At 52.2% G+C, this 21,728-nt stretch overlaps 1 protein-coding gene across 2 annotated transcripts in view; it reads left to right on the forward strand.

Annotated features, from left to right (window-relative positions):
- Positions 1 to 1,713: 1,713 nt before the first annotated feature.
- The window catches only part of TGM2 (transglutaminase 2), a 33,723-nt gene continuing 13,708 nt past the window's right edge, over positions 1,714 to 21,728 (forward strand). The window contains exons 1-6 of one of the 2 annotated variants that reach the window (XM_032605986.1): positions 1,714 to 1,820; positions 5,285 to 5,464; positions 11,659 to 11,901; positions 15,533 to 15,651; positions 18,346 to 18,474; positions 19,518 to 19,695. In XM_032605986.1, the coding sequence (XP_032461877.1) occupies positions 1,811 to 1,820; positions 5,285 to 5,464; positions 11,659 to 11,901; positions 15,533 to 15,651; positions 18,346 to 18,474; positions 19,518 to 19,695 (859 nt within the window). In that variant the 5' untranslated portion in view covers positions 1,714 to 1,810. The remainder of the gene's footprint in view (positions 1,821 to 5,284; positions 5,465 to 11,658; positions 11,902 to 15,532; positions 15,652 to 18,345; positions 18,475 to 19,517; positions 19,696 to 21,728) is intronic. The other variant, XM_032605987.1, reaches the window with a different exon arrangement.

Genomic DNA, 21,728 nt, shown 5'->3' on the forward strand with positions numbered 1-21,728 from the left:
AGGTTCTGGGACACATGGCATTTTTGCTCCAAAACTCAGAGGCCCCAGTTATTGAGTGATCACTATGTACTAGGTGCCCAAACTCAGTCATTATGGTTGAGTCTTACTCCAGGCCTGTGAGGGAGGAATTCTTTTCCTCATTTTGCAGAGGGGGAGACTGAGGCCTGGAGAGCCAAAATACCTGCCCATGGCTACATAGTGTGATCTCAAACCCTGGCTTCTTGACTGACGTTCATGCACCCCACTCCTTCCTGTCAGCTCTCGCTAGCTGTAGGGAACAGTTTCTACAACAATCTATAAGATGGGGCAACGACAAGGTTCACCCATTGGGCTATTTTATGGGTCAGCAGGGCCCCAAACTGTTGTAAGTTTGTTCACTAAGACCTCAGGCAGGGTCCATTTGACTCAGGGACACACATCTACTAAAACAACACAGGTTTGTTCCCTGCGCTGTGTCACACAGGAGTGGAAACTGGGGCCAATTTTGTAGCCTAATCCATCAATAAATATGGAACTTACTCTGGAAAAAGGGCTGGAGGAGGCTCACAGGCCCCTGCCTTTCCAAGGACCCTCCCTGTTCAGGACTTGTGGTGGCTAAGAACCATAGGAGGCTGGGGGACCAGAGGGAGAAGAATGGGTGATCCCCCCATCCCCTAGGGTGCTAGGAGTGAGAGGTCAGAGGTTGAGTCCCTGGGACGTTGGCTTTGTTTCCTTCTGGCACAGGCTGGACCTGAAGGAACATCATCAGTAGAGGGAGGGAGTGGGGGAGGGGTAAGTGGCTGGATGGCTGGCTGGATGGATGGATGGATGGGTGAGCAGATGGATGATTGAATGATTAGATGGATGGACGATTAGATGGATAGAGGGATGGATGAGATAGAGGGATGTCTCTGGATTTTGTGACAGAGACAGGTGTGTTGTGTCTGTCTTTGTGGGTGTGTCTGCATGTTTGTACATGAGGCCATGTCTGTCTGTGTGTCCGTCTCCCAGTATCTACACCTTTGTGTGTCTGTAAGTGCCCCAATCTGATTTTGTGTCCACCTCTGGTGGTGTGTGGTCTGTGTGTCTATGAGCTGGGTACATCCGGACACCTGCTTATTTGTGTTTAGTTCTTGGTTGGTACCTGTCCGTGTGTGTCTGGCTGTGGCTATGTACAGGCGTGTCTCTGATTTTAATCTGATTTTCTGTCTACGTCACTGTGTCTGTGTGTCCAGGTTTATTTGTCATATCTGTCACAGTGTGTCTGTGTCTCTGTGCGTCCACAACCCTATGTCCCTGATTGTGTGTCTGTCTGCTCCATATGTATCTTTATCTGACGGTGTATGTGTCTTCTTGATCCCGGGTCTGACCTGACTGCGGGTCCATGTCTGTGTATCCAAGTATGCCTGTGTGTCCTGGTGCAACTGTGTGTCTGTATCTGTGTGTGTGTTTCTGTATCCAGGGGTCTCAGTTACCCAAGATCTGACTTTATGTATACAGGTGTGTCTGGGTGTCCTGGTCTGTGTGTCCTCGTGGCTGCCGTCCCAGCCCTGCTCTGTTTCCCCAGGGGGCGCCCTTGCCCAACCTTCACTTCCTCCCTCGTCTCCTGACCCCCGGGTGCGCCCCAGCCGGCTGGTGGAGAGGAGCGTGGACCCAGACAGGACACCGCCTCCCCGCCAGGTCCCCGCCTTCCCGCGAGGCCCCGCCCCTAGCCCGCCCCTAAGCGGGCTATAAGTTCACCGTCGGTCTTAGCCTCTGCCTTGCCCGTCGCTAGTGGTCTGCACTTGGAGAGTTCTGCCACGGGTCTGAAGAGCACAGCCACCACCCGACCATGGCCGAGGGTGAGTATCAGGGTCAGTGCAGTATCAGGGTCAGCGCCGCTGCGACCGCTCAGGGGCCCCGGGTCCAGCCATCCTTACCTGGTCTCTGTGGTCCCACCGGTGCAGTGGGGGTCAGGACCGGGCTGGGCTCAATCCCTAAGTCCCTGATTTGGAGCGCACCAGGTGGGCTGGGCTGGGTGAGAGGTGCCGGGCTCCCAGTCCTGGCTCTGCTTGGGGCCTCAGCTTCCCCATCCCCAGGGCATAGTCATTAACCTCTGCCTTCCTGGATCAGATGAGGCAGTGGAACACGAAGGCATGTTACGAGCGGTAAAGTACTGTGTTAGCAGACCATTGTCACTTGTCCTCCGTCAGTTAGTGGGAGCTGGCTCCCTGCTGCATGCCAGGCGTGAAGCTGTACAGAGGGTGCTGGCCTAGACTCAAGTACTTAGTTTTGGTTAGTCCGTGGTGGTGTGTAACCCAAGCCTGGCTGTCTCCTTGGCCTCGGGGGCCAGAGAGGAGCTCCCAGCATCCTATGGGGGAAAGGCCTGAGAGCAGACTTGCTTTCCTAGGTCCCTCCCTGCCCTCAAGTTCTGCAACCCTGGTTCTTGGCCACTGGTTGAGTCTCAGTTTCCCCTCCTGTAAAACATGGACAGTAATGCCAGTCCTCGGTACATCTGTGAAAGGACTGGAGAAGGGGCTCAATTCATTTCCTACACACACACACACACAAACACACACGGGCAGGGCTACCATTTCAGAGGAGGGATTTCTACGATGGGAGATGCGCCTGTACTAATGCTGCTGGACTCAGCATCCTGGCTGACTCTTGGGTCAAGTCCATTTGGAGGTGGCCTCTGCACCACCGCAGCCCCCAGGAAGGAGGGTGGGCAGAGCGAACATGGAGAGGGACCCGGGGCGCGTGGAGCTGGAACAAGCAGGAGGAACCACCGACGTGCCCGACCTGCTGTGTGATCTCGGGCCACCTTTGTCCCTCTCTGGGACCCGGCTCCCCAACACATGTGATCGAAAGCCAGCTCAGGGCTGGCTGTGACGCGTCACGTAGGCGGCCACTTGTGCCCCATGCAGTTTCCCACCCTGTCCCCAAGAGTGGGGTTCAGTAGACCTGGGGGACTCTGGAGATGCCAATTATGATGAGCCCCCTGCCCCATTGCCAGAGTGGCCACTTCCTACAGGGGTCCCAGTGGCCTGGAAGACCTCGGGTCCTTTCTCAGTGCAGAAATCCTAAGATCCTAGACCCCAGTGTTTCTGCACCTCTAGAGCTGGGCATGATTTCTGGAAATCTTTCTTCAGACAATAGAGTGGGAAAGCACTGCATCTGCCCCAGGCCAGGGACTGACCATCTCCATAAGGTCTCCTAGGGGGACAACAGTGGCCTCTTTCTTGCTTAAGCTCTCTGGAGTTGAAGTTTCCCAAAACAGTGTTTCTTCACCCCAGCAGGCCAGCAGGAAGTTCTTCCCTGTGGCTAGCGGAGGTCTCTCTTGCTGTGATTGCAGGGGCCTCAACTTCCCCCGGGTCTCCTCCTAGGCTTGAAACAACACAGGATGTGGGCGGGGGATGGGAGGGGTGGAGGGGGTCAGGGGGATGGACAACAAATCCTGAGCTGTGAGTGAGGTTGTTACCAGTGCGGGCTCCCGAATCTACAGCCCTGGATTCAAACCCCAAAGCTTCAGCTTGTGCTTGCCGTGAGACCTGGGGCCGTGTAATGTCTCTGTCTACAAAGTGAAGGTAGTGGTAGTAGCTGTGTAGGTGGGTAGTTGTGAGGTTTAAGTGGAGATAATTGGTGTCAAAGCCCTCGGCAGTTACTGGGCAATTTGCGCCTCATTTGGGGGATATTCCATGGCGGAAGGGAGGAGAGCTGCATGTATGTCCCTGTGGAAGGACCCACTTGCTGGGTGACTTTGGCAACTCCCTGCCCCTGGGCCTCAGTGGGACCACATACTCTTAAGGGCCCCATAATTCTGAGCATCTCCCTTGCCCACTCCTCTCACCCTACGGTCCCCCTAATCTTGACCTTGATTAGGTCAAGTTGAACTCGCCAAGGTTTCTGAGATTTGACCCTCACTCTCCCATCACCCCAATCCCTCCCCTGCTCTTCAGCTCCCTCCGAAAATATGGGAAAAGAGAACTTTCACATATCAAACTTTTGCCCTGGGTTCAGCCCTGGGGAAAGGCTGTCCTCTGCTAGACCTCACAGAGGCCCTTTGATGCTTCAGAAAAGGAGGCACAGAGAGGGAGAGACACCTTCCCCAGGATCACACAGCGGCACAGCAGAACTGAAACTCAGGTCCAGAAGACTCCAAAACCTCTGTCATTGAAAAAAATTTTTTATTATGGAGAATATTGAACATACATAAAAGTAGAGAGAACAGTAGAATAAATGCCTATGTTCTCGTCACCTGGTCCCAACTACCACCAACTTATGGCTACTGTTGCCTCCTGCCCTCACACCCTACAACGCATTATTTGGAAACAAATCCCAGGCATCACATCATTTCATCCGTAAATATTTCAATATATCTCTCCAAAGAATAAGGACTCCTTTTTAGACATAAACAAATTAAAATTTCCTTAATATCACCATTATACATCAGTATTCAAATTTCTAATTGCCTCATGCATGTAATAAATAGTTTTTAAAATCAAAATCCAAATAAGTGTCACACAGCACAGTGGGTTGTAATGTGTTTTAGGTTTCTCTTAGTCTATAGGTTATCCCTTCAACTTTTTTTTTCTTGTCTTTTCTTTCTTTTTTTTTTTTTTGTAATTTATTGGTTAAAGAAACCGAATACTTTACCTATAGTTTCCCAGAGTATGAATTTTGTTGATTGCTTCCTGGTTCTGTGTTTACATCTTCCTCAGTCCTCTGTATTTTCTGGAAATTGAACCTAAAAGGCAAAGCCTGTGTAATTAATCGATACCGAATACCACCCCCCTTTTTACCAAAAGAACCCTCCAATCACAATAGACTAGCTCGTGTTTAGTAGGCATTTATTATGAGCCAGGTGCCGGGCTAAATGGCTCACCACAGCCCTGTTAGGTGGGTCCTGCTGTCCCCACCTGTGGACACATGGGGAAAAGCGAGGCCCAGAGAAGCTGAGTTGCCTGAGGGCCCACGGCTGGGAGGTGCAAAGCCTTTCCCACTTGCCGCAGTGCGCGCAACCTGTGATTAAGAGCTGGGGAGGGAATTCCCCATCGGTCCGGTGGTTAGGACTCGGGGCTTCCACTGCAGTAGGCCCAGGTTCAATCCCTGGTCTGGGAACTAAGATCCTGCAAGCCGCGCAGCATGGCCAAAAAAAAAAAAAAGAGTTGGGGAGATTCAGGCCCAGTTAGCCCCTGGGGGACAGGGCGGGTGGGGATTGGGAAGGCTGGCTCCCGGGGGGCGCCCTGAACCCCTCACGTCCAGGGAGCTCAGGGCTCACAGCTGGCTGAGGGATGGAACCACGGCTCAAGATCTGTCTCCACAGATCTTGTTCTGGAGAGATGTGACCTGGAGCTGGAGGCCAATGGCCGTGACCACCACACGGCTGACCTGTGCAGGGAGAACCTGGTGGTGCGACGGGGCCAGCCCTTCTGGCTGACGCTGCACTTCGAGGGCCGAAACTACGAGGCCGGTGTGGACAGCCTCACCTTCTGTGCCGTGACTGGTGAGTCCCACGCCCACACCTCCCTGTTCTGTGGTTTCGTTGTCCCCTGACAGACCATGGGACAGGTGACACCGTTCCTCTTCGCCCCCTGAGAAATTCCCAGCAGTCATAACCCATTTTACAGATGAGGGAACTGAGTCCAGAGAGTGCAGAGATGTCTCCGCAGGCCCTCAGTCTTGTAGATAAGTCTGTGCTTCTGGACGCCTGGGTTCCTGACAACCTGTTGTCACCAGGGTTGAGGGGTAGGTTTGCCGCCACACGGGTCCATCAAGGTCCTGCCTGCCTTTTCCCACATGAGAACAACTTCCCAATCCTTATCAACAGCCACCCCCGCAAACCCACACAACCTGATGAAGCCTCTGGGATCAGGCCCAAAGAGGGTCTGGTTGGTGGAGAGAACCCCAGCTGCTCCAGCCCTCTGCGTGGGCAGTTTTATGTTCTCCTGGTTCTTTCTCTAAGCCTTGGGAGGCTGCCTCAGGCTCAGGAGCTGGACAGACAGACCTGGGTTCTGGTGTGGACCAGACTGCCTACCCGCTGTGTGGCCCTGGGCAAGTTGCTTAGCCTCTCTGAGGTAAAGCACTTCTGGTGGAAGGTGGTTAGGTGAGAAGGGCCTGACATGAGGGAGTGCTCTGCAGCTGTTAGCAGCTGTTTGCTGGTCTTGCTCCAGGGACTCCAGTGATGGATGAAGGGACATTGAGGCCCCAACCACCCCATCCCCAGATGCCCAGTGTCCAGTCTTCTTTGCTATTCCCAGGAAAGTGGCCTTAAATGCCAAATCCCTGGGTTTGGCTTCTGATGGGAACCACTCCCTTGAGGTCAGAGAGGGGCCGCCTGGCTGGGACTCTGGCCCAAGTGTGGGAAAGGTGAGCTCTAGCTCTTTCTGAGGTCTCTGAGGCCAGAGAGCAAGCAGGCTGAGGCCTGTACTACCTGGGAGGCAGTTTGATAAAGCTTATCACAGTGCCTGCAGACCGGCCACGGATATCCCCTTCATCCCTTTCCTTCCTCCCCCTTCCCTTCTGGCAGGAACATACCTACTAGCCAGGGCACCCCCCCACACACATACCCAGCATCCTTGGGGTTCTTGCAATAAATCTGAGGGGCCTCCTGCAAGTCTTTGATCTTTCTAGCCTCAGTTTCCCCCTCTGTAAAGTGGAAGGCTGAATCCATGGCAGTTAAGGGCTGGGTGTGGTGCCCTGAGAAGTGTCAGGCTTGACTTGATGAAAATCACATCTATGGGATATGCATACTCATCCTGAATCCTTCTGTTCTGGAAGCATAACTAACACGCATTTTACAGATGAGAACTCTGAGGCTCAGAAAGGTCAAGTTACTTGCCCAGGTCACACAGTAAGTTAGAGACACAGCAAGATTGAAACCCTGACCCCAGAGTTGAGGCTTTTCATTGACGTGATCTGAGAGCAGGGACATTTACTTGTTCACCACAAGTGCCTGCCGGCCTCAGTTTATTCCTCTGTGAAATGGATGGTCGATGAACTGCCAACTTGGGTATTTCCCATCTCTTTTTCCTTCTTTCACTTTCAAGGTGTCCGAATTTCTTTCTCCTTCTTCTCCATTTGTCTAGGTAGCCTGACACTAGGTCACGAGGCCCCAAGTTCAGGGTTGGGGCCACGGGGGAGGCAGGCAGCTGACCTTCTTACCCCAGCAACTAATCTCTGTTCTCCAGTCTCTGCCAACTTATCTCAAATCATAGCCAACCTGCCCTGGTAACGTCCACAGCCCCCGGGGCAGCCACAGAAGGCACTGTATCTCTGGGTGCACTCGGCCTCCCTGTCTGAGCTACCAAGACCCTCCTGTGGGCTGGGGAAGCTGAGAAACAATACCAGGAAGCGGGGCCTTCTGCCTTGAGGCCTGGCTTTGGTCAGCCCCCGACCCTGGGCCTGGCCTGGGCACCCTGCCCTAGTGTTGGAACATTCTAGCTTATGATCAGCCTGTCCTACCTCTTCAGGGAAACTGAGGCCCAGAGAGGGGAGGGAGCTGGCGAAGGTCATTCAGAAAAGGGGCTGTGTGACCTGACCCCACCCATGCCCAGATGCCATGCATTTCACCCTGACAATTCGAGGCCAGACAGGCTCTGCTGTGGGGTACAGACCACAGCAGACAAGCACCACCCTTGTTGAGGAATAAAGCCCTGCTTCTCCCCAAGGCGGGTGAGGGTTGGGAAAGTGGGCCGGGTGAGAGTGAGGTCATCCTGAAGCAGTGAAAAGAAGCCTTCTGCAGCTAATAGAAGGCTTGACTCTGGAAGGTTCCCCTCATCCACCCCACCCAGGCCCTCACTGCCGTGGTCGGGGTAGTGGCCAGGACCCCTCAGGTCTCCAGGGCCATTTACCCAGGGGAGTCTCTGCGGCGCCTCTAGCCCCACAAAGAGTACCGTGTGGAACCGCAGCCAAGGAGTTTTCTAAGCCAGTTTATGTGAGCAGCAGTGGGGCCGGGGGGCAGCCCGCCCGCATCCCATCCACCAGGACCCCTCAGAAGAAAGGGGTGTGTAAGTGCGTGTATGTACACGGTTGCCGCGGGACAGAGAGAAAGGGAAATGTGTTTCCTGGCCTGTCCCTGAGGGTGGTGTATCAATAGTGATGGTGGCTATGGTACCTGGCCCAGGCCGTTACCATGGAGACCAGATCATTGATCATCCAAACAGTGGATGAATCCATGGCAGTTAAGGGCTGGGTGTGGTGCCCTGAGAAGTGTCAGGCTTGGCTTGATAAGTAGAAGGAAGCTGGTAAAAACAAACACCAGCAAACAAAGTCATGTTTATTCAATTCGGGCCGATATTCTCATCTGCTGAGGGCTCTGAGTTTGAAATCTGAACTTACTGTTAAAGAGAGAGGTTAGCAAGGGTCTGGGGTGCCCGGGCCAGTGAGCACCCGTTGGGAGGTCCTCTCTAGGGCCGTGAAGGCCCGAACAGATGGTCACCTTCTCTCTGCATGAGTCAAGGTCCAGTTCCTGGCTGGGCACATTGGTGTTGATGATGACTCTGGGGGTAGTTCATATTTACTGCATAATTTCTGAGAATGAAAGGGGTGCCATTAAGAATTATGCTGGATAAACAAACGGGACCTAATGAAACTTCAAAGCTTTTGCACAGCAAAGGAAACCATAAACAAGACCAAAAGACAACCCTCAGAATGGGAGAAAATATTTGCAAATGAAGCAACTGACAAAGGATTAATCTCCAAAATTTATAAGCAGCTCATGCAGCTCAATAACAAAAAAACAAACAACCCAATCCAAAAATGGGCAGAAGACCTAAACAGACATTTCTCCAAAGAAGATATACAGATTGCCAACAAACACATTAAAGAATGCTCAACATCATTAATCATTAGAGAAATGCAAATCAAAACTACAATGAGATATCATCTCACACCAGTCAGAATGGCCATCATCAAAAATCTAGAAACAATAAATGCTGGAGAGGGTGTGGAGAAAAGGGAACACTCTTGCACTGCTGGTGGGAATGTGAATTGGTACAGCCACTATGGAGAACAGTATGGAGGTTCCTTAAAAAACTACAAATAGAACTACCATATGACCCAGCAATCCCACTACTGGGCATATACCCTGAGAAAACCAAAATTCAAAAAGAGTCATGTACCAAAATGTTCTTTGCAGCTCTATTTACAATAGCCCGGAGATGGAAACAACCTAAGTGTCCATCATCGGATGAATGGATAAAGAAGATGTGGCACATATATACAATGGAATATTACTCAGCCATAAAAAGAAATGAAATTGAGCTGTTTGTAATGAGGTGGATAGACCTAGAGTCTGTCATACAGAGTGAAGTAAGTCAGAAAGAGAAGGACAAATACCATATGCTAACACATATATATGGAATTTAAGAAAAAAAATGTCATGAAGAACCTAGGGGTAAGACAGGAATAAAGACACAGACCTACTGGAGAATGGACTTGAGGATATGGGGAGGGGGAAGGGTAAGCTGTGACAAAGCGAGAGAGAGGCATGGACATATATACACTACCAAACATAAGGTAGATAGCTAGTGGGAGGCAGCCACATAGCACAGGGAGATCAGCTCTGTGCTTTGTGACCTCCTGGAGGGGTAGGATAAGGAGGGTGGGAGGGATGGAGATGCAAGAGGGAAGAGACATGGGAACATATGTATAACTGATTCATTTTGTTATAAAGCAGAAACTAACACACCATTGTAAAGCAATTATACTCCAATAAAGATGTTAAAAAAAAAAAAAAGAATTATGCTGGGACCACAGGCATAAAATGAAACTATCCTGGGAAAACTGGGACGTATAGTCACCCCAACTTTACCCCTTTCTGTCTCAGTTTCTGTATCTGTGAAGTGATTCAATTGAGCTAGACAATTACCGCATTCCACTCCAGTCTCTGAGAATTCTGATTTGTAATATGATCTCTTTGGATGACTCTGGGGGTAGTTCATATTTACTGCATAATTACTATGTGCTAGTCACTACTTTAAACTCTCACTGATTCTTCTAAACAGCATTAGAAGGTGGTAGTGACAATAATAAATAATAACTATCATTTATTGAGCACTTACTATGTGCCAGGCACCTTGCAATGTGCTTAACAAGCATCACCTTCTTTGAGCCTCACAATGACCTTATGAGGAGGTATTGCAATTGACCCCATTTTACAGGTAAGGAAACTGAGGCACAGAGAAGCTAAATAGCTTGTCCAAGGTCACAGAGCCAGTTTCAGACCTGGAGTCGAAACTTTCCAGGCGTGTAGTCTAAGCCTGTTTTCTTCTTTGATGAGAAAATCGCAGATCAGAGAGGCCTGGTGACTTAGCCCAGGTCACACAGCACTCAGGGTCTAAATAGTGGAACCAGACCTAGGCTGGCTCTCGGGCCCCAGTGCTGCCCAACTTCTCCCCTAAATACTGGCTCTGGAAGACAGGGAGCATTTAAAGGCTTACAGCTGGCTCCTGGCACTCAGACAGGGCCCCAGAGGCCTGTGTCATGCCAGTTAGTTCACAGTTATATTTGGGCCTGGGAGTGGGTGGGGCTGGCAGGTAGCCCCTCAGTGAGCAGGGCCCCATATTGTCAGTAGTGAGGGGGGCAGAGCTGCAGGGAGGGAGATGCAAGAATAAACAGAAATCCTCCCGAGCAGCCGCCCAGCCAGGCAGAGAAGGTTTTGTTTCTTCTCTCTGCCGCCCAAGTCCAGAAAGAGTGACCAGCACCCCTCACCCTCCCCATGACTCAGACCTGCCTGCATGGGCTAGGCCCTGCCCTCCAACTGAAAAAGAGCCAGTTCAAGACAGGCTCTCACCACACTGAGCCCTGAAACCCCCCCACTAGGGAGCATCCCTTTTGGGAATGAGAGGCACCTTGGGGGCAGCCCAAGGCCTAGAGATGTGGGCTCAGATGTTAGCTTTGCTGCAGACCCCTGGGATGTTCTTGGGAGGGCCCTTCTCTCTGAGCCTCAGTTTTCCCTCCTGTACAAGGGGTCTTGGGAGAAGCAGGAAGTGCCAAGGTGCTTTGTAAAGTGTAAAAGGCTGTAGGGAGGTGAGGGGTAGTTCTGGCTCTTCGTGGCTGCCTATGGAGATACAGAGGCAAAAAGTTGGAGGGGCCTTTGGGAGATAGACACCTAGACCTGCATTGGCCAGCACCCTCTGCTAGCCAAGAGCAAGCAGGCTTTCAGAAAGGCCCCACTGGGGACATCAGAGGACCAAGGTCCCATTCTACTCAGAATCTCGGCTTCTTTTTCTGAAAGTTAAAGGATTTAGGCAGGAGAGGAGGACCTTCGGGGAGTATCTTGCCTAATTCCTGTCCATGTTATAGATGGGCAAACTGAGCCCAGAGAAGAGAATGGTCTTCCCCAAAGTCACGCCAGTCCAGAACAGTGTGACTGTGACCCTGTCCTAGGCCACACTGTCCCCTCTCCCAGGAGGAACCTCCTAGGAGATTGAGGACGTGCTGTGTGCCTGCACATTTTCACATATTCCCACAAAACCATCCTGCACATTTTGGGGTCTAATCCCCATTTTACAGATGAAGAAGCTGAGGCTCAGAGAGATGAAACCTGTCCCCAAAGTTCCCTCAATGGTTAGTGACAGAACTAGGCCTCAAACCCAGGCCCAGGGGACCCCAGACATGTGCTCTGCTCCTGCCAGCCCTGGCACTCACCCCACCTCACCACCCCTGGCTCATGGCCCCTGCTTTCTCCCTCTGCAGGCCCGGCCCCCAGCGAGGATGCCGGGACCAAGGCCCGCTTCGGGCTGTCCGATGCTGTGGAGGAGGGTGCCTGGGTGGCCACAGTGGTGGACCAGCAGGACAGTGCCCTCTCGCTGCAGCTCCGCACCCCAGCCAGCTCCCCCATTGGCCTGTACCGCCTCAGCCTGGAGGCCTCCACTGGCTACCAGGGCTCCAGCTTCGTGCTGGGTCACTTCACCCTGCTCTTCAACGCCTGGTGCCCAGGTGAGCTGCGCTTCATCCGCGGGGCAGGGTGTGGAGATGGGCAGGGCTGGACCCACCCATGGGAACCACTGAGGGTGGGGGGATGGGGTGGAAGAGACATCCAATTGAATTGAGTGAGGCCTACTCTATATAGTTCCGTGCTCCAGCCTCCCAAAGACCTTGTGATGTCGGAACTCATTATTCCCATTTACAGAGGAGGAGACAGGCTCGCAGAAGCAAAACGACTTGCTCCAGCCTACACAGCTACGAAGGGATCTCACCCTGTGTCTGAGGCCCTGGCACTGTGAGCTGGGCCTGGAGGTGGCCTGGGTTCAGGAGCCCCATTCAGGAAAGGGCTGCCCAATGGATGCCCAGGGCCGCGGCTTTACGCCTGGTTCTGCTTCGTGGGGCTCTGTTTTAAATCCCACCAGACTGGCTTGGGAAAGGGAAACAGGGAGGTGGAGGGGCGGGCTACCCAGGAGAGGTAGGCAGGAGCAGTTTGGTCACCTAAGTGCCTCCTTATACACTCTTTCAGTGATGGCTCTCAGCAATCCCCAGGGGGAGAGGTTAGCATCCTCGTTTTACAGACGGTAAACTGAGGCTCAGAGATAAGTGGTTTTAGGCAGGTCCTTCAAGAAGCAAGTGGGTGATGCTGGACAAAACTAGAGAGTCAGGGAGAGGGCTGAGTCTATCTCGAGCAGATGGGAGGAGACAGGGGCGCGCCACAGGCCTTCCCAGGCCTCAGTTTCCGCATGTGACTTACAAGACAGTGGGCTCTCTTTCCTTCCTGCTCCTCCGGAGCCCAGCAGAGAGAGGGGCCTTGTGGGCGGGCCCAGCCTGGGAATGGGCTGTCCCTCCTCAAAGCCCGGGCCCAGGGCAGAAATTCTGTCCTCTCCAGCATCAAGACAACCAGCTTCTTACTAGGCCACTGCTTTCTTTCTTCTTTTTTCTCCATTTTGGGGCATTTTATTTGAACAGAAAGATTTTTTTATTTTCTCTTTTACATACTTTTGCTTTTATTTCTAATTATAACAGTAAGACATGAGAACACCCTCTCTATAAAAGCTTCAAGCACTACAGAGAGACAAGCCCCCCTTGACTCTCTTCCTTGGGAAACACCATTATTAGATGTCTTTGGGGGGGTTATCTCCTTAGATTCCAATGTATGTGCCTGGAGAAGTCACTGTATTTTTTCTTCCTTCCAGTTTTATTGAGATATAATTGACATACAGCACTGTTAAGGTGTACAGCATAATGACTGTACACGATGACTTATGTACATCGTGAAATGATTATCACAAGTTTAATGAACATCCATCATCTCATATAGATACAAAATTAAAGAAATAGAAAAAATTTTTTCCTTGTGTTGAGAACTTTTAGGATTTATTCTCTTAAGAACTTTCATATGTAACATACAGCAGTGTTAATTACATTCATCACGTTGTACAAGACCTCACCGCATTATGGGTTTCCCTGTCTTTCTTAAACATAAAAGAATCTTACCATATACATCAGCCTACAACTTGGGTTGGTTTTTTTTCTCCCTCTACTGTACATCTTGAGGCTCTTTCCGCATCAGTCTGCAGACATCTGCTCATCCTTTTTAAGAGCTGGGAGTGCCCTGGGTCTTGCCGGGTGGATGGTTCATTAGTCTGGCTCCCACCCACAGGCATGAGTTGATCCCCTGTGGCTTATCAGAGGGAGGAACACCCTTGATCACACGCCCTGTGACCACACGGAATGGTTTCTCAGGACAGAAGTGGCCTTGCCGGACCCACTGTCCACTCATTTTGATTTTAGTCAATGTGAACTTACAGCTAGTTGGCAACCCTGCCCGCAGGGCAGGAACGTGGCAGTGCCCCTCCCCGACCCCAACACCGTGGGGTTTCAGAGTTCAGGGAACGGGGAGTGAGGGTCTGGGTGATGTCCCCTTCCTGTGTCCTGGCCTCCTCCCTGCCCGGAGAGTTGGGCTGACAGTCAGCCAAGCAGCACAGTGACTAAAGGGACCCACATCCTAGGCTGGGAACTGGTGATGCGGAGGCAGGAAGTTGGGCTCAGTGGGGGTGGGCACACTAGGGGAGGAAACTGCTCTCCCTCTGGGGGGAGGGGGGATCTGCCCGTGACCTGGGGGCCTCCTGTTCCTGAGCTCCAACATGGTCGGGGTTGGGATCTAGCGGCCCTAAGGCCTCCACCTTTACCAGCTAGAGACCTGAGCAGGGACATCATAGTTCCAGCTTCCTGGGCTGCGGTGGGGACACTTCAACATGTGCTGACACCTTCACTGGATGAGAAGGTACCGTGGGCTTTGCCTTCTTTAAATTCTTCCTCCCACTGATTTACAGCCACATAGTTTATTTATCTGAAGGCTGATGCTTATTGCGCAATCTTCAGAGCCACAGGGCAGGACGCAGAAGACACCCAGCCACTTTCACGTTTGCTTCCTCCAAGCTGTAAAGTTGCTGGTCACTGTAGAGGAGCCCAGGGGTCTGAGGGGCCGGGCAGCTGCATCCCAGGCACTGGACATGTTTCCCCAAGCTATTTCAGTAGGCACGCTGCCTGGGCCCGCCATACTTTTAGGGACCCATGAAAATGTGTTAATTTCTTTTAAAATCAGAAGAAACAAAATGAATGTTCAGGCCAGAGAATGTGTTTTAACATATAATATTAATATGTTCATCATTATACCAATGCAGTCATAAAATATATTTTTGTTTTTTTTATTTTTTTGTGGAGGAAGGAGCCCACGGAGGCAAAAATGCCCAGAGCCGACCAAGGTCATACCATGGCTCTGGAATTCCCCTTCCCAGCCTCAGTTTCTTCACTTGTGAAGTGAGGATTAGAAAGGCCAGGCTAACCTTTGCCTTCCTGTCATCTGGCCCCACCGCCCCAGGCCTTTTTCTGTTGTCGCTAGCCACAGGCAACTAAGTGCCCTGTGTCTTCCAGCAGGCGCACCTCTGCTCTCTCTGGTCCTCTGCTTAGAATGTCATCCAGGCAACCTTCAGATGCCAGCTGACCCCCCAAGCTGGACAAGGACCCTCCTCCCCTGAGCTGCAGTGACACTTTCTCAGCTTTCTCTCCACCTGAATGATGCTTCTTCCTCGCACTGGCTCAGGGCTTTAGCTTGCAAAGCACCTTTCAGATCTGGGATCACATTTTACTCTTAGGGAACACAGTCAGGTGGCAAGAGAAGAAGTGACCTGCCCAGGGTCACACAGCAAAGGAGACTCAGAGCTAGGGGGTTCCTGACTCGTGGCCCAGCGAGTGTGCCTGTCTCTTATTTTGGCATCAGTTTTCCCATCTGTAATATATTCTTGAGCCTCAGTTTTGCCATCTGTAAAATGGGGCTTCCAAGGATCCCTTCCACATGGGGCTTTTGTAGAGATTAAACAAGTTAATTTATGCCATACATTTATCATGGGTCCTGGCACATGGCAAGTGTTGGATAAAAGACAGACATTGTTGTCACTGATAATACCTTATCTCACTGGTATGGGATTATTAATTAATGACTAGTTTTTCTGATTAAAAGAGAGAAAGGCCTCTGAGAAACTGACCTGGCCCTGGGGAGTTGGCACCCCGGCTGCCATGTCTGTGGGGAACCTGGGCCTTGCCAGACCTAGAGTTGAGGCCCTTTCCTTTTCACCCACAGCGGACGCTGTGTACCTGGACTCAGATGAGGAGCGGCGGGAGTACGTCCTCACCCAACAGGGCTTCATCTACCAGGGCTCAGCCAAGTTCATCAAGAGCATACCTTGGAATTTTGGGCAGGTAAGGCCACACCCTGCCCCTCCCAGCCATCTTAGGTCCACTGTGTGCTAGGTCCTGGGTCTTAGACAGTCAAAGTCAGAAGTGTGAGCAGGTCTGAGTCACCCACGCCATGCTGTCAAAGATTCAAGGACCCTGAAATGGCTAGAGGCTTAGAGAGGGCCCAGGCCAAGCCTGAGGTCACACAGCAAAGGGTGGCCCTTTCCACTGTGGGAGCAGTAGCTCTGGGTTCAAGGTGGGAAAGAATAGGAGGGCCTTTGAGAGTTGTGGGGCTGGCAGGTGCTCCATGAGGGAGGAGGGGAACATTCAAGGCCATATATCAAAATAATGGGCAGCACTGGAGAAAGCTTACGATATGCTAGGCATGTGCTGAGAGGAGCTTTAAACCATTATCTAGATCAGTGGTTCACAAACTCGAATATATGTCAGAATCACCTAAAAAAATGGGTTAAAACACAAGTTCCTGGGTCCCATCCCTAGTTTCTGATACAGTAGGTCTGGCTGTGGGCTGAGAATTTGCATTTTTAACAAGTTCTCAGGTGATGCTGATGCTATTGATCCAGTGATACTTTGAGAATCACTGTTGTATCAGCTAGCTACTGCTGACTAACAAACAAGTCCAAAACTTGGAGGCTTGAGAAAACAATCATTCATTATTTCTCATAAATCTATGGGCCAACCAGGACATGGCTGTCTAGGCTGGGCTTGGCTGATCTCAGCTGGTTGGCTCATCACTGTACCATGTGATTCCTCCTCTTTCAGCAGGCCAGCCTGGGCTTGTTCTCCAAATCAATACTCTTATTTCCTCTACTATCCAGCACCCCATAAAAATTCTTGAGATATTGCTGAGAAAACTCATGAAGCAAGAACCATCACACCCCTCGCCCTTCAACCTCCTTGTGTATTAGTGGGTGTTGGCCTCCTGGGGTAGGGTTCACCTTGAGATTTCTCTTAGCAGCCCCTGGATCAGGCTCCATGTTCAGGACTAGAGAGTCCTGCCCTGGGATCATAGGATGATCCCTGAGATCTGGGGCTCTGGCCTCAGTTTCCTCTTCTGAATATTGGGGATAATAATCATAAAACTGTCTGCCTCCAAATAACTGCAGAAACCCTGTAGCCCTCTGTGGGATGTAAATGAAATGGATATGACTGTGATGCATAAAATACATCAAAAAGTGAATTGGCTCTTATTTCCCAGGGTTCTGTATTCTCCCCTGAGAGACAGAACAAAGCCAACTCCTCCCTTTCATTTTCTGAGTTGCTGGTCTGTGTCCAGGTTGTGCGGGGCCGTGGGACATGGCCTTGCAAACTTCCGGAAGTCATCACTAGCCAGGATGATAAGACCTAAAGGAAGGAAGGGAATCAGGCAGTTCCTGAAGTAGGCAGAATTTGAGCTGAGCTTTGGAAGAGGTGGGTGCCTGGTATTCCAAGCAAAAGGAACAGCATTAGCCGAAGCTCAGAGGTGGGAAAGTTTATGTTGTACCTAAGAAGTATGTTACAGTTTGGGGAGCACTTATATGAGAAGGGGCCCCAGGAGATGACGTGGGAGAACTCAGCAGTGTTCAGGTTGTGAACAGCCCTGAATGTCAGGCAGATGGCAATAGGGAGCCACAGAATGAATGGTTCAAGCCAGGGAGGGCTATTCTGTGTCATGGAGGGAGACCTGCGATAAGGCCTGGTTTGGGACAAGACCACAGAGACGGGGAGCAGGGGGCAGACAGGAGAGCCCTTGAATGTGACGGATGGGTCGTCCAATGGAAGGTGACAAGGAGAGATTTTGAAAAACATAACATCTGAGTTGCAAGAATGAGAAGGTGTGCGTCACACAGAGAGAGGCAGGAAGAGCATTCCAAGCAAAGGAAATAGCAAGTACAAAGGTCCTGAGGCAGTGAGCCCGGAACAGAATGAGTATGGGTGAGAGCGGTGAGAGATGAGGTCAAAGATGGGGTGGGACACAGATCGTTTTTTTTTGAATTTTATTTATTTTTTATACAGCAGGTTCTTATTAGTTATCGATTTTATACACATTAGTGTATATATGTCAATCCCAATCTCCCAAGTCATCCCACCACCACCTCCCTTCCTCCGCCCCCCTGCCACTTTCCCCCTCCTTAGTGTCCATACGTTTGTTCTCTATGGGACACAGATCTTAATGGGCCTTGCAGGCCACAGGGAAAAGTCTAGATTTTACTCTGGGTGCAGTGGAAACAGGAGTGATGAGATTAGATTTACTTTTACAGTCTATACTTTGGTTCCAATCCGAACGGTGTGTGGCGATGGGATGGGGAAGGAGGGGAGGCTTATCAGCTCTGCAGGGTGAGTCAGGCTTGAGGGAAGTGAAGACATGGTGGTGGGGGAGTGCAGTGGCTGGGCCTCAGGTGAGTCGGAGGGGAGGGAAGCTCCAGGGACGCTGGGCTTTTCACTCTGGGCTCTACTCCACATTCCCAGGACCCCCCAGCCTGGATGCAGTCACACCCCCTCCCCCTTTCTCACACACTCAGTCATTGTCCCACCTCACCCCCCCTTTCCTGGGCCAGGAAAAGCTGGCACTACAGAGATGTGACAGACCCAGCCCGAGCCTCCGATCTGGTGTGTGAGACAGCAGAGGGGTCCCACAGCTGCTGGACTTCACGGCAGGCTTCCCAGAGGAGGTGACTTCTCAGCTCCCTCATCCTCCCCTTGTTTCTTCTGACACAGTTTGAAGATGGGATTCTGGACATCTGCCTGATGCTCTTGGACGTCAACCCCAAGTTCCTGAGGAACGCTGGCCGCGACTGCTCCCGCCGCAGCAGTCCAGTCTACGTGGGCCGGGTGGTGAGCGGCATGGTGAGTGAGTAGCAGGCCCGCCCCAGGGGCCCTCCCTTACTGTGATGATGGAGGCCAGGCCCCGCACTGGGCACGGTGGGGGAACCCAGGAGATGGGTGAGTCCCAGCTAGGAGACCTTGTATTTGGAGAGACAAGGTACAAATGCGGGTAATGCCATGTGGTCCCTCAAAGCAATCCACTCATTCATTCATTCACTCACCCATCCAGCAAGTATTCGTCAAGTGCCACCCACATCCTAGGCACCAGGGAAAAGCAGGTGTAAGACATGAATGGTCTCTAACTTCATAGAGCTTCCGTTCTAGGGTGTGTGTGGGAGGAGACAGGCGGAACCACAGTATCACATGAGTGCACAGTCATAAATTACGATGCACTCGCCAAAGGGGCCAGATGTGTGACAGTGTCTGAACACAGGGCCTAACCCCAGCAAGGGGCTGGGGGACCTCCCTGGGTGATGAGTCCCGAGTTGACGTAGTAACTGGGAAGATAAGAGCATCCCAGGCAGAGGGGACAGCTTGTGCAAAGGCTCCCTGAGGAGGGGAGGCTGTGGCAGGTTTGAGGAGCAAAAGGGGGGCCGGTTTGGCTGGAGCAGAGCACAAGCAGGAGGGTCGGATGCAGGTGGGCTGCAGAGGGGGCAGGGCCAGACGGTGCAGGCCTCAGGGCCACGGTCAGGAGGCTGCATTTTATTCTCGAGGTTCTGGGAGTCTGGGGGCAAATGACACAATCTGGGCAGGGGCCAGAGGGGGTCTTTGTAAAACTCAGGTCACGCCGTGTCACTCCTCTTCCACTCCACGGACAAATTCACATCTCCAGCATCACCCTCACGACCTTGACCCCTCTCTACCTCCTCCCTCCCGCTTCTCTCTCCAGCGCCAACCATCTCTAACCTCCCAGTCTGTCACATCTTGGGATCTTTGCACCTGCTGTTCCTTCAACCTGGAACGCCCTTCCCTGCCTTTCACCATGTGCTGAACTCATGCCCACCCAGGTGCAGCCGTCACCCTTTCCCCAGGCTTGGTCCCTCTGATGCTCTCGCTGCTTGCAGGTCAACTGCAATGATGACCAGGGCGTGCTGCTGGGACGCTGGGACAACAACTACAGGGATGGCATCAGCCCCATGTTCTGGATCGGCAGCGTGGACATCCTGCGTCGCTGGAAGAATGACAGCTGCCAGCGTGTCAAGTATGGCCAGTGCTGGGTCTTTGCTGCCGTGGCCTGCACTGGTGAGTGGCACACGGGATGTGAGAGGGCCTGGAACCGCCCTTGGCTTCTGTGAGCCCGGGTCCCTGCAGACTTCTCCCAGGCCTGATGGGTAACGGAGCCAGGGAGATTTGGTCAAATAAGGGGGCGTCTGACCCCCGTGGTCACGGGGTTTCTGCAGGGAGCCGAATGGGGGATCGACCCAGGGACTCGAGATGGACTGCCCGGGTTGAATTCCAGCTCTGCCTCTGACCCCTGGGAGGACTTGGGCAAGAGAACTGGTGTCTCCAAGCCTGTTTCCTCATGTGTAAAATGCAGACAGCAGTAACTGACCCAAGTCCCAGGGAGCTCTTAGGACCCGGGGAGATGTCACTTAGCACAGTCTCCGGTTCAAGTTAGGTGGGGTTTGTGGGTTTCCGGGGCAGCTGGGAGTCCTCAGCTGGATCTTGGGGCATTTTCTCTGTGTCCATAAGTCGGATGACAGTGATCGGATGGACGTTTGCAGTGATGGGCACAGTGACACACTTTTCTGTTCGGCCAGGCTGCCCATACCCATTACCCTCTGAATCATTACAAGCTGCTATTATTAGCTCCTCTTAGAGGAGGAAACGGAGGCTCAGAGAAGAGAAGTGGCGTGGCCAAGGTTGCACAGCTGGTGAGCGGCACAGCCAGGCTTGGAACGAGGTGGGCCCGCCTCTCTAAGGCCAGCCTCCTGGCCTTAGACTGTGACGATGGGGCCTCCCGGGACACCATCCCTGGGACAGGAGTGGAGCCTTGCTCCCTGGGCAGCGGCGACAGGTCTCCCCAAGCCTCAGGTCTGTGCTCGGAAACCTGTCACGTGGTGGGGCAAGGCCTGGGGTTGGGACATCAGCCCTCGCCACGGGCAGCAGAGCACCCAGACTCTACCCAAGTTAAAGGGCACAGGAACTAGGCAAGAGGTGAAGGGTCACAGCTGCTCCTTCCTTCCTCCTCCCAGTGCCCTCATGTCTCCCGGCCAGAATCCAGGGCCATCGGGGAAGCTCTTGCCCTGGTTGATGGTGGTCACAGGGCAAAGGTCACATCCCTGCCCCTCCCCCGTCTCAGAGACTCAACCTCAATCAAAACTAAAAGTAAACCAAAGGTCCTACAGATTGTATTTAGTAGGGCTTTCTGTTGCACTTCTTTTTTTAGATGCTACTTCCTTTACCTTACCCTGAGAATATGTTACTTTTACATTTTACATAAAAAGTAACATAACAAAATGAAGGAGGAAAAACACCCATAATTCCCTCTGTCAGGAGTACCTAGCATCACCATTCGGGCAGGATTCGTGCCCGGGGTCTTCCCTCCTCTGTGGTCTATAGATGCCACTTGATATCCTGCCTCTTTGTCACCTATCATTCCAACACCAGTCCCTTTCCCAGTTACTCTGGGCTCTCTGTAAACTGTGCTGAGGCCCAAATGCAGGCCCTCCTGGTCCACGATGGAGTCCCAGTGCACCTGAAGCCCGGGCTAGAGAGGAGGAAACAAGGCCCAGAGAGGCGAAGGGACTGGCCTCAGGCCACACAGCCTGAAGCAGCTGGGGCTGGAACGGAAGGGCTCCTGACCTTTGTTCCCTCTTCTGCTTGCCCCACTGTTCACTCCTCACTCTGAATCTCTGTCGTTCCTTCCCTTCCTCCTTTTCTTTCTACTTCACCCACTCCTTCATCCCATTTGACAAATTAGCCTGTGCCAGGCCTGTGCTGGGCTCTGGGGATATAAAATAAGACAGCTCGCTCACTGCCCTCAGAGGACAAATTAAAGAATCCCTCGCACACCTGTATATTGAGAATGATGATGAATCGCCAGTTTTGCTATGAATGCAAATGATGGGGTAATCTAAACCCGGCTGGGTGGCCTTCCTGGCCCAGGGTACAGCATATGCCAATGTCCTGGGGCTGTTGGCAGCATGGAGTGCTGGAGGAGCAGCGAGGCCAGTGTGGCTGGAGCAAAGTGTGCAGGAGGTGGTCAGGGGCCAGACCCTCCAGGGTAAGGGCTGCGGTGGAGGTCTGGCCTTGACCTCGAGGGCTGTGGGGAG

Source organism: Phocoena sinus, chromosome 15 (assembly GCF_008692025.1).
Source record: "Phocoena sinus isolate mPhoSin1 chromosome 15, mPhoSin1.pri, whole genome shotgun sequence".
NCBI lineage: Eukaryota > Metazoa > Chordata > Mammalia > Artiodactyla > Phocoenidae > Phocoena > Phocoena sinus.